Here is an 11019-nt window from a genome sequence, read left to right on the forward strand (position 1 = left end):
ACATTGCCACATTGTGTTTTCCAGAATACCGAAAAACCCCTAACTGAAAGAATGTTTGCAGACTGATTAACAAGGCTTTGTCTGACAGGAGGAAATAGGAATGGGAGATGATCATTTATATATCCACCGTAACTGGACACAGGGCACTCAGGTGGTTTGTTTTGCACATCCACCTTCCCCCTCAGGAACCCTGCCCAAGAACAAAGAGCTCGGCTTTTTGTCCACTGTTGTAGCCCCAGCTGCTGGAACAAATATTGGGAAATGCTTCATTCTATCAGTTTGGTACATCAGATTTAGGTACTTTCCTTCTAGCACATAAAATTTCCTTGACTTAAAAACAGCTAACCAAGCATGGTGGCTCATGCCTGTAATCCCAGCACTTTGGAAAGCCAAGGCGGATGGATTACTTGAGGTCACGAGTTCAAGACCAGCCTGGTCAACATGGTGAAACCCCATTTCTACTAAAAATACAAAAATTAGCCAGGTGTGGTGGCGTACACATTGTAGTACCAAATACTCAGGAGGCTGAGGCAGGAGAATTTTATTATGGGATCTTCCCGATTTTCAGATGAATGCTGTCATTTCTTCAGTCATACACAAACACTGTCTACCATGTTATCATTCTTTGGTCCCCCTACTTTTCTGCTCTTCTTCATTCCAAGCCTAAAAAGAGCTCTCTATTCACTGTCACCACTTCCTCACCTCTCAGCCTCTTAGTCCCACTCAATAAGGTTTTGTTCCTATCACACCACCTCATCAAGGTCACCAACAACCTGCATGTTGCCAATACTAACACACACACACATCTGAGGTCTCATCTTACTTGACGTCTCAGCAGCATGACAGCATGACAGAGTTGATCTTTCTCTCCTTGAAAAACTCTTCACTGGGCTTTTGGGACCGTGATTTTTTCCTCCTGTTTCTTCTCAGTCTCTATTTCTGAATTCTCCTTTGCTTCCTAACTGTGAATTCTTGCCATGCCCAGGGTTCAGATCTCTTCTCTACCTATGCACTCTCCCCAAAGATGCTTATCCAGTCCCATGGCTTTAAAGAACCATCCACTGATGACTCCTTCATTGCTCCTCCAGGGGCCAGCGACCCAGTGGCCCCACTTTGAGTCCTCTCAAACTGAGTCTGTAGAAAACAGGATTCCTGACCCCCTCTAACTCACCTTCAATCTGCTCCTGCCCCAGAGTTCTCTATCCATAGCAGAGACTAGCCAGATGTTTACCAAATGCACTTCCTCTTCTGGACACCTGTTAGACTACATTTCCCAGCCTCCCATGCAGCAAGATGTGGCCATGAGACTGAGTGTGAACCAATGAAATCTGAGGATCATTCAGGCTTCCCAGGCATTCACCTCCAAGCTTATCTCCTCCAGCCAGCTTAATGCAGACAAACATGCCAACTGTGGAAATATTAAAGATGGCAGGAGGGCCAGGTGCGGTGGCTCACACCTGTAATCCTAGTGCTTTGGGAGGCTGAGGTGGGGGGATTGCCTGAGCTCAGGAGTTCGAGACCAGCCTGGGCAATATGGTAAAACCCAGTAGCTACTAAAATACAAAAAATCAGATGGGTGTAGTAGTGTGCACCTGTACTCCCAGCTACTCGGGAGGCTGAGGCAGGAGAATTGCTTCAACCTGGGAGGCAGAGGTTGCAGTGAGCCGAGATCATGCCACTGCACTCCAGCCTGGGTGACAGAGCAAGACTCCGTCTCCAAAAAAAAAAAAAAAGATGGCAGGAGACTGGGTCCCTGAACATTGCTTGGAGAACAGCTGCCCTGCCAATCAGGAGCACTCAATAGGGCTTTACAAAAGTGAGAAATAAATTTCTACTATGTTAAGCCACTGAGAATGCTGGAGTTTATCTGTTACAGTACCAGCATTACTATAATTAACATACCAGGTCAAAACAAGGTACCACCGTTCATCCAGCCACTCAGGTGCAACCCCTTTTTTTTTCTCCCAGAGATGGGGTCTCACTTTGTTGCCCAGCCTCAAGTGCAATGGCATGATCATGGCTCACTGCTGCCTCAAAATTCTGGGTTCAAGGCATCCTCTCACCTCAGCCTCCTGAGTAGCTAGGACTACAGGTGTGCACCAGCATGCTTGGCTAATTTTTAAATATTTTATGGAGATAAATAAGGTCTTGCCATCTGGCCCAGGCTGGTCTCGAACTCCTGGGTTCAAGTGATCCTCCCACCTCAGCCTCCCAAAGTTCTGGGATTACAGGCATGAGCCACTGCACTAGGTCAAGACTCATTTTGTTTGTTTTGTTTTTGAGATGGAGTCTCTGTCACCCAGGCTGAAGTGCAGTGGCATGATCTCAACTCACTGCAACCTCCGCCTCCTGGGTTCAAGCAGTACTCCTGCCTCAGCCTCCCAAGTAGCTGGGATTACAGGAGCAAGCCACCACGCCTGGCTAATTTTTGCATTTTTTTAGTAGAGACAGAGTTTTGCCATGTTGGCCAGGCTGGCCTCCAATTCCTGACCTCAAGTGATCCACCAACCTCGGCTTCCCAAAGTGCTGGGATTACAGGCATGAGCCACCGCACCCAGCCCAGGACTCATTTTTAAGTCCTTTCTTTCTCATCATCCAAATTCAATCCACTGGCAAGGCATGAAAACTTTACCACTGGCTGGGATTGGTGGCTCACGCCTGTAATCTCAGCACTTTGGGAGGCTGAGGCAGGTGGACCACCTGAGGTCGGGAGTTTGAGACCAGCCTGGGCAATAAGTGAAACCCCGTCTCTACTAAAAATACAAAAAATTAGCCGGCCAATATGGTGAAAGCCCATCTCTACTAAAAATACAAAAAATTAGACGGGTGTGATGGTGGTGGCCTGTAATCCCAGCTACTTGGGAGACTGAGGCAAGAAAACTGCTTGAACCCACGAGGTGGAGGTTGCAATGAGCCAAGATCACACCACTGAACTCCAGCCTGGGCATGACAGAGCGAGACTTTGTCTGAAAAAAACAAAAAATAAAGACCGGGCATGGTGGCTGATGCCTGTGAGAAATCCCAGCACTTTGGGAGGCCAAGGTGGGTGGATCATGAGGTCAGGAGTCCGAGACCAGCCTGGCCAGCATGGTGAAACTCCATCTCTACTAAAAATACAAAAATTAGCCACGTGTGGTGGTCAGCGCCTATAGTCCCAGCTACTCAGGAGGCTGAGGCAGGAGAATTGCTTCAACCTGGGAGACGGAGGTTGCAGTGAGCCGAGATCGCGCACTGCACTCCAGCCTGGGTGACAGAGCAAGACTCTGTCTCAAAAAAAAATAAAATAAAACAGAAAGACAAGATCCCACATCTTTTCAACCTCTCAGATCTCTAGCTACTTTCCCTCTCTTCCTCCTCACTCACTCCTCTTGCCGCACCTTGTCCACACCACATGTGTGCCCCTTTCCACACTCCACCATTTGCTGTTTGCTCTGCTGGGCACACCCCTCTCCTATGTGGCTCACTCCCTCATCATTTAGTTCTCTGCTCAAATGTTACTCCTCAGTGCAGTTTTTCCTGAGCACTGTATGCCCAAGACTTGGACCTCTTGAGCACTAACTTCTGAAATTTTTTTAAAATTTTTCTGGGTATGTAGTAGGTATATATATTTATATGTTACATGAGCTAGTTTGATACAGGCATGCAATGTGGAATAATCACATTAGGTAAATGGGGTATCTATTCCCTCAAGCTTTCAAGCTCTGTGTTACAAATAATCCAGTTACACTCTTTTAGTGTTTTGTTTTGTTTTTTGAGATGGAGTTTTGCTCTGTTGCCCAGGCTGGAGTGCAGTGATCTCAGCTCAGTGCAACCTCTGCCTCCCAGGTTCAAGAAATTCTCTGCCTCAGCCTCCCGAGTAGCTGGGATTACAGGCGCCCACCACCACGCCTGGCTACTTTTTTGTATTTTTGGTAGAGACGGGGTTTCACCCTCTTGGCCAGGCTGATCTTGAACTCCTGATCTTGTGATCCACTTGCCTTAGCTTCCCAAAGTACTGGGATTACAGGCATGAGCCACCGTGCCTGACCTTTTAGTTATTTTTAAATGTAATAATTTTAAATTATTTTTTACTATAGTCACTCTGTTGTGCTAGCAAATACCAGGTCTTACTCATTTTATTTTATTTTTTTGAGATGGAGTCTTGCTCTGTTGCCCAGGCTGGAGTGCAATGGTGCAATCTCAGCTCACTGCAACCTCTGACTCCCGGGTTCAAGCAATTCTCCTACCTCAGCCTCCTGAGTAGCTGGGATTGCAGGAGCACACCACCATGCCCGGCTAATATTTTGTATTTTCAGTAGTGACAGGGTTTGTTGGCCAGGCTGGTCTTGAACTCCTGACCTCAGGTGATCCACCCGCCTGAACCTCCATAGTGCTGGGATTACAGGCGTGAACCACTGTGCCTGGCCCATTTTATTTTTTTGATACCCATTAACCATCCCCATTTCCTCCCATCCTCCCACTATCCTTTCCAACTTCTGGTAACTATCCTTCTACTATCTCCATGAGTTCAACTATTTTAATTTACAGCTCCCACAAATAAGTGAGAACATGCAAAGTCTGTCTTTCTGTTGAACACTAACTTCTTAATTATCTTGCTTTTTCTTCATAGCATTTCTCATTACCCAAAATGAATGGATTCTGTATGTATTCAGTTATTTGTTTACTGTATGTATACCTCGATGAACACAGGGGTTTATCTGTGTTCTCACTGGCCTTCAATCTCAACAGTGAGAGTATGCCCAGAAAGATGAATGGATGGGTTAAAACAGATGTCTCTTCTACATGCATTCTACATCACATCCCACAAGTAGGGAATTAAAGCCCACAATTAAGCACTACAGTCTGCCTGTGCAACTCAAATCTCAGCACTGCCACTTCTTAGCAGCTGTGTGACCTTAGGAAATTTCTTAACTAATCTTAAGCCTCAGTTTCTCCATCTGCAAAAACAAAACTCACCTCATTAGAAGACAATCATGCAAAACCTTAGCCCAGGGCCTAGCACCTAATTACATTGTTATTACTATTAAGAGTTGATATTCACCTGACATACACTGGGATGGCCATATCAATCATCTATGACCAGCATTCACTCTCACTAATCTGTCTCCATGGTGTCCTGGTTATAAGTTGTTTTTTTTTTGAGACAGGGTCTCACTCTGTCACCCAGGTTGGAATGCAGTGGTGAAATCACAGCTCACTGCAGCCTCGACCTCCTGGGCACAAGTGAACCTCCCACTGTAGCTTCCCAAGTAGCTGGGACCACAGACATGCACCCAGCTACTTTTTGTAGAGAGGAGGTCTCACTATGTTACTCACATTGGTCTTGAACTCTTGGGCTCAAGCAATTCTCCCACCTCAGCCTCCCAAAGTGTTAAGATTACAGACGTAAGTCACCACACCTGGCCAATTGCACTACTTTTTTCTTTTTCTTTTTTTTTTTTGAGACAGGGTCTCACTCTGTTGCCCAGGCTGGAGTGCACTGGTATGATCTTGGCTCACAGCAGCCTCAACTCCCTGGGCTCAAGCAGTCCTCCTACCTCAGCCTCCCAAGTAGCTGGGACTACAGGTATGCACCACCATGACCAGCTAATTTTTGTATTTTTTGTACAGATGGGGTTTTGGCATGTTGCCCAGGCTGGTCTTGAACTCTTGAGCTCATGCAATCCACCTGCCTTAGCCTCCCAAAGTGCTGGGATTACAGGCCTGAGACACCACGCCCAGGCCTAAGACATTTTTAACATCACCGCTAGTAGTAACATTTTGCCTATAGTCCTTATGTCTCCTTTGTTTTCTTTTTCTTTTTCTTTTTTTTTTTTTTTTTGAGAAGGAGTCTCGCTCTGTCGCCCGGGCTGGAGTGCAGTGGTGTGATCTGGCCTCACTACAAGCTCCGCCTCCCGGGTTCACGCCATTCTCCTGCCTCAGCCTCCCGAGTAGCTGGGACTACAGGCACCCGCCACCTGGCCTGGCTAGTTTTTTGTATTTTTTTTAGGAGAGACGGGGTTTCACTGTGTTAGCCAGGATGGTCTCGATCTCCTGACCTCGTGATCCGCCTGTCTTGGCCTCCCAAAGTGCTGGGATTACAGGCTTGAGCCACCGCGCCCGGCTGTCTCCCTTGTTTTCTAAAGCTGTGAAAGTTCTCCTAAAACAGAACTGACAGACCTCTTGAAGGCATTATCCCATATTCCACCTTGTATTAAAAGTATACAATAAAGTTCCTTGAAGACAAGGCCTATTTCAAATGTTTTTAAATTCTTCATTCTCTCCTCCTCCCCTTCTTTCTTCTCCCTTCTCCATGGTCCCTTGACACTGTGGCTTGCAGTGGTAAGGATGTCATAAATATTTCTGAATGGAAGTCATGCACGAAAAACTACTTCCTAGGTACTATTGTCCATACTTGCCTGAACCTAAGAATCACCTGTAAAAACTACAGTTGCCAGGGCCCCAACTTGTATCTACTGAATCTGAAATTGGCAGCAGGATGGGGGCACATCTGGAATCTTTTTTTTTTTTTTTTTGAGACAGAGTCTCGCTCTGTCGCCCAGGCTGGAGTCCAGTGGCACAATCTCGGCTCACTGCAACTTCCGTCTCCCGGGTTCAAGAGATTCTCCTGCCTCAGCCTCCTTAGTAGTTGGAACTACAGACACAAGCCACCACACCCGGCTAATTTTTGTATTTTCAGTAGAGACGGGGTTTCACCATGTTGGCCAGGCTGGTCTCAATCTCCTGACCTCGTGATCCACCCACCTTGGCCTCCCAAAGTGCCGGCATTACAGGCATGCGCCACCGCGCCCGGCTTTTATTTTTATTCTTTTAAATCAGCTAGCCTCCCAAGTCACAGCAGGCTCAGAGAGACTCCCAAGGAATCTCTAGTTCTTCTTTTTTTTTTTTTTTTGAGACGGAGTCTCGCTCTGTCACCCAGGCTGGAGTGCGGTGGCGCGATCTCGGCTCACTGCAAGCTCCACTTCCCGAGTAGCTGGGACTACAGGCGCCCGCCACAATGCCCGGCTAATTTTTTATATTTTTAGTAGAGATGGGGTTTCAAATGTTAGCCAGGATGGTCTCGATCTGCTGACCTCGTGACCCGCCCGCCTCAGCCTCCCAAAGTGCTGGGATTACAGGCGTGAGCCACCGCGCCCAGCCAGGAATCTCTATTTCTAACAAGCATCCCAGCCCATTCAGCCCGTTCTTTTATCAAATGAGTTTGGGAAACATGGCCCTAAATTATCACCCAAGATGTTATCTATCACCTGTCACACATCACCCAGTTATTGAAAAACTTACCTGAAATATAAGGTTTTCATTTACATGTCTCACAAATAGACACTGGTTTACCAAAAACCCACGGAAATGTTATCTTTTTGGTTTGTGTATCAATATCATTTCTATCTTGATAGAGAATACCTTTGAAAATTAAGACTTCTTATTGTACCCAAATCTTCATCTCTCTCACCCACTGCATCTAAGTCTAGTCTTATCTATCTACACTGGTCCTAAAATATAGCTTTTTTGGCCGGGCACGGCGGCTCACACCTGTAATCCCAGCGCTTTGGGAGGCCGAGGCAGATGGATCACAAGGTCAGGAGATCGAGACCATCCTGGCTAAAACGGTGAAACCCTGTCTCTACTAAAAATACAAAAAATTAGCTGGGTGTGGTGGCAGGCGCCTGTAGTCCCAGCTACTCGGGAGGCTGAGGCAGGAGAATGGCGTGCACCCGGGAGGCGGAGCTTGCAGTGAGCCAAGATCGCGCCACTGCACTCCAGCCTGGGCAACAGTGCGAGACTCCATTTCACGGAAAAAAATATATATGTGTGTGTGTGTGTGTGTGTGTGTGTGTGTATATGTGTGTGTGTATATATGTATATATGTGTGTGTATATATATGTATATAGATAGCTTTTTTCCCCCTTTTTAAAATGATGGTGACTGAGGTACAGCTTCCTCTCATCATTTAAAAAATTATTGTAGATGGGGTGCAATAGCTCACCTCTGTAATGCCAGCACTTTGGGAGGTGAAAGGGGGTGGATGGCTGGGCGCGGTGGCTCATGCCTGTACACCCAGCACTTTGGGAGGCTGAGGCAGGCGGATCACGAGGTCAGGAGATGGAGACCACCCTGGGAAACATGGTGAAACCCCGTCTCCACTAAAAATACAAAACTTAGCTGGGCATGGTGGCGCATGCCTGTAGTCCCAGCTACTTGGCAGGTTGAGGCAGGAGAATCGCTTGAACCTGGGAGGCAGAGGTTGAGGTGAGCCGAGATCACACCACTGCACTCCAGCCTGGGTGACAGCGAGACTCCATCTCAAAAAAAAAAAAAAAAGACAGTGGATAGATCACTTGAGCCCAGGAGTTCGAGACCAGCCTGGGCAACATGGTAAAACCCCGTGTCTACCCCCCCAAAAAAACAAACAAAACAGGCCGGGCGTGGTGGCTCAAGCCTGTAATCCCAGCACTTTGGGAGGCCGAGACGGGCGGATCATGAGGTCAGGAGATCAAGACCATCCTGGCTAACAAGGTGAAACCCCGTCTCTACTAAAAAATACAAAAAACTAGCCGGGCGAGGTGGTGGGCGTCTGTAGTCCCAGCTACTCGGGAGGCTGAGGCAGGAGAATGGTGTAAACCCGGGATGCGGAACTTGCAGTGAGCCGAGATCCGGCTACCGCACTCCAGCCTGGGCGACAGAGCGAGACTCCGTCTCAAAAGAAAAAAAAAAAAGAAAAAAGAAAAACAGCTGGGCGTGGTGGCGTGCACCTGTGGTCCTAGCTACTCAGGAGGCTGAGGTGGGAGAACTGCTTGAGCTGAGGAGGTGGAGGCTGCAGTGAGCCATCATCACACCACTGCACTCCCTCTTGGGCAACAGAGTGAGGTTCTGATTCCCAAAACAAATAAACAACAACAAAAACTTTTTTAAGATGTCATATTTTAGTCCTTCCAATTCATGACACACTTTATTTACTTTTACTTTTTTGAGATAGAGTCTCACTGTGCCGCCCAGGCTGGAGTGGGGTGGCGCAATCTTGGCTCATTGCAACCTCCACCTCCCAGGTTCAAGCAATTCTCCTGCCTCAGCCTCCCAAGTAGCTGGGATTACAGATGCCTGCCACCACGCCCAGCTAATTGTTGTATTTTTTAGTAGAGACGGGGTTTCACCACATTGGCCAGGCTGGTCTCGAACTCCTGACCTCAAGTGCTTCACCCACCTTGGCCTCCCAAAGTGCTGGGATCACAGGCGTGAGCCACCGCCCCTGGCCTATGACACACTTTAAATGAATTCAGGGTTGACTCATAAACAGCACTCCTGGTAATAACATTGAAAACAAAGCCTTCTGCCCAAATTCTAACAGTTACCACCATAATGCAGAGCCCTCTCCTGAGAGATAATCATTTCTGTACAGTTAATGATGAAAGTGTCACACTTTCATAACAAGACCAATGACGGTTACTGTTCCCCCTCGGTCCAAATCCGGTGTCCGTCTCCTCCCAGAACTACAATAAGTTATCCTCTGATCAACGCTGACAAAATGAACCCTGTAGGAAACACACAAGTATGGCGTATCTCTCAAATCTTAGCTCTTTGAAATGACACCAGGCAGCCGACTCTGAGTCACAGATACCAACGTTTTAACCCATTTTCCGACAGTCCAAATGCTCTAAGCTATTTTCTGTATAACAACTGTCCTCACGGTGGGCAGCCTGAGAGAAAGATCGTCGCGTGAGAGAGAGGTACCTTGATTCCTGGCTCTGCTACAAACTGGCTAGGTGAACTCGAGCAAATCCCTCCCTCTCTCGGAGCCTCAATCTCATTAACTCCAAAGAGAGACAGCTGGACTAAGAAGACCCCTCAAGTCTCTTCAATTTCTAAGAACCTAACAGCTGGGGGTCACAAGGGTAACCAAGACTCTAGCCCCATAACAGACTGTTTTGAGATTACTTAATCTAACCCTCGAGCTTCAAAGACTAAGATCCAGAAATGAAAGTAGCCTGACACTCAATCTAGTGCCCTTCCCACAAGACATCCCTCCTTCTACAAAAACGAACACATGAGAAAATGGCATCTGAACATCTGAAAGCCCTGCCTCGACTCGAGTGACGGGCAGGAAGCCTATTTCATCTGGTTTTGTCCCTCGTGAACTTCCACCTAGCTGGAAAGGGCAAAGCGAGACTTTCTAGGCCACATCCTAACTAAATCCGGACCGCCCTACACAGGAGCAGTCGCACCTGCTCCTAAGATCGAGGTGAAGGTAGCTCCGTCTCCACCCAAGCTCGCCTCAGAGCGAGCCCGCGACAGAGAAACATCTCTCTCCAGACCCCAGCTTGGCCCAGGTTGCCCCACGCCCCAAGGCAGTCTCTCCGCGCTGCTATACCTGCTCCGCCACGGCGCGACTCCGTGCAGTAATCGCAGGAACCGGTGCACCACGGACGTCGCCATTTTGTCTCCTCCCTCTCAGCGAGCCAAACCCCCTTCACACGCTGGGCGCACGCCTAAGGCGTCACGAGTCTCGAGTTCACTGGGCCAATGAGAAAAGCGCGGGCTGGGGGCGGAGCCGACTAAGCTCCGCCCTGTGTCTACTACCCACCCCATCCTCTTGGCACCTCCGGAGCTGGGGTAACCAGTGCGGGTGGTGGAGCTGTCGGTTTCGCTAAACCTGGGCTTAGTCGCAGCACTGCCACTCCTCCTCCTTCCCTCTGGCGTGCTTTTCCGCATGTACCTGGAAAATCTGAGTCATCCAAGGTCCAAGAATGTCGTTTGAAATGATCGAACTTGCTCATTTTACAGATGGGGAAACTGGGCATCCATGACTCAGCTGTCGTTTTCTAAGTGCCAGAGTGTGTTGTGAGCACTTTGCATGCATGGTGTCACATCATTCTTACCTCCTACCGCTGTGCTGCCAGGGAGACCGGGGGCAAACGGTCTTGGATCACCTAGAAATGCAAGCAGTCGTTAAATTCGGTGCCTGGTGCTTGCTCTTGAAAAGGTTCCTATCTTCAATTGTAAGAGGAAAACGAGTTTCCAATCGTG

General features: G+C 48.0%; 1 protein-coding gene across 6 annotated transcripts in view; it reads right to left on the reverse strand.

Moving 5' to 3' along the window:
- The window catches only part of PISD (phosphatidylserine decarboxylase), a 45969-nt gene extending 35175 nt beyond the window's left edge, over positions 1–10794 (reverse strand). For 4 of the 6 annotated variants that reach the window (XM_033233321.1, XM_033233317.1, XM_033233323.1 and 1 more), the window contains exon 1: positions 10364–10794. In XM_033233321.1, the coding sequence (XP_033089212.1) occupies positions 10364–10428 (65 nt within the window). In that variant the 5' untranslated portion in view covers positions 10429–10794. The remainder of the gene's footprint in view (positions 1–10363) is intronic. The other 2 variants (XM_033233334.1, XM_033233326.1) reach the window with 1 other exon arrangement.
- Positions 10795–11019: the final 225 nt, after the last annotated feature.

Source organism: Trachypithecus francoisi, unplaced genomic scaffold (genome assembly GCF_009764315.1).
Source record: "Trachypithecus francoisi isolate TF-2019V2 unplaced genomic scaffold, Tfra_2.0 Lachesis_group14, whole genome shotgun sequence".
In the NCBI taxonomy this organism is placed as follows: domain Eukaryota; kingdom Metazoa; phylum Chordata; class Mammalia; order Primates; family Cercopithecidae; genus Trachypithecus; species Trachypithecus francoisi.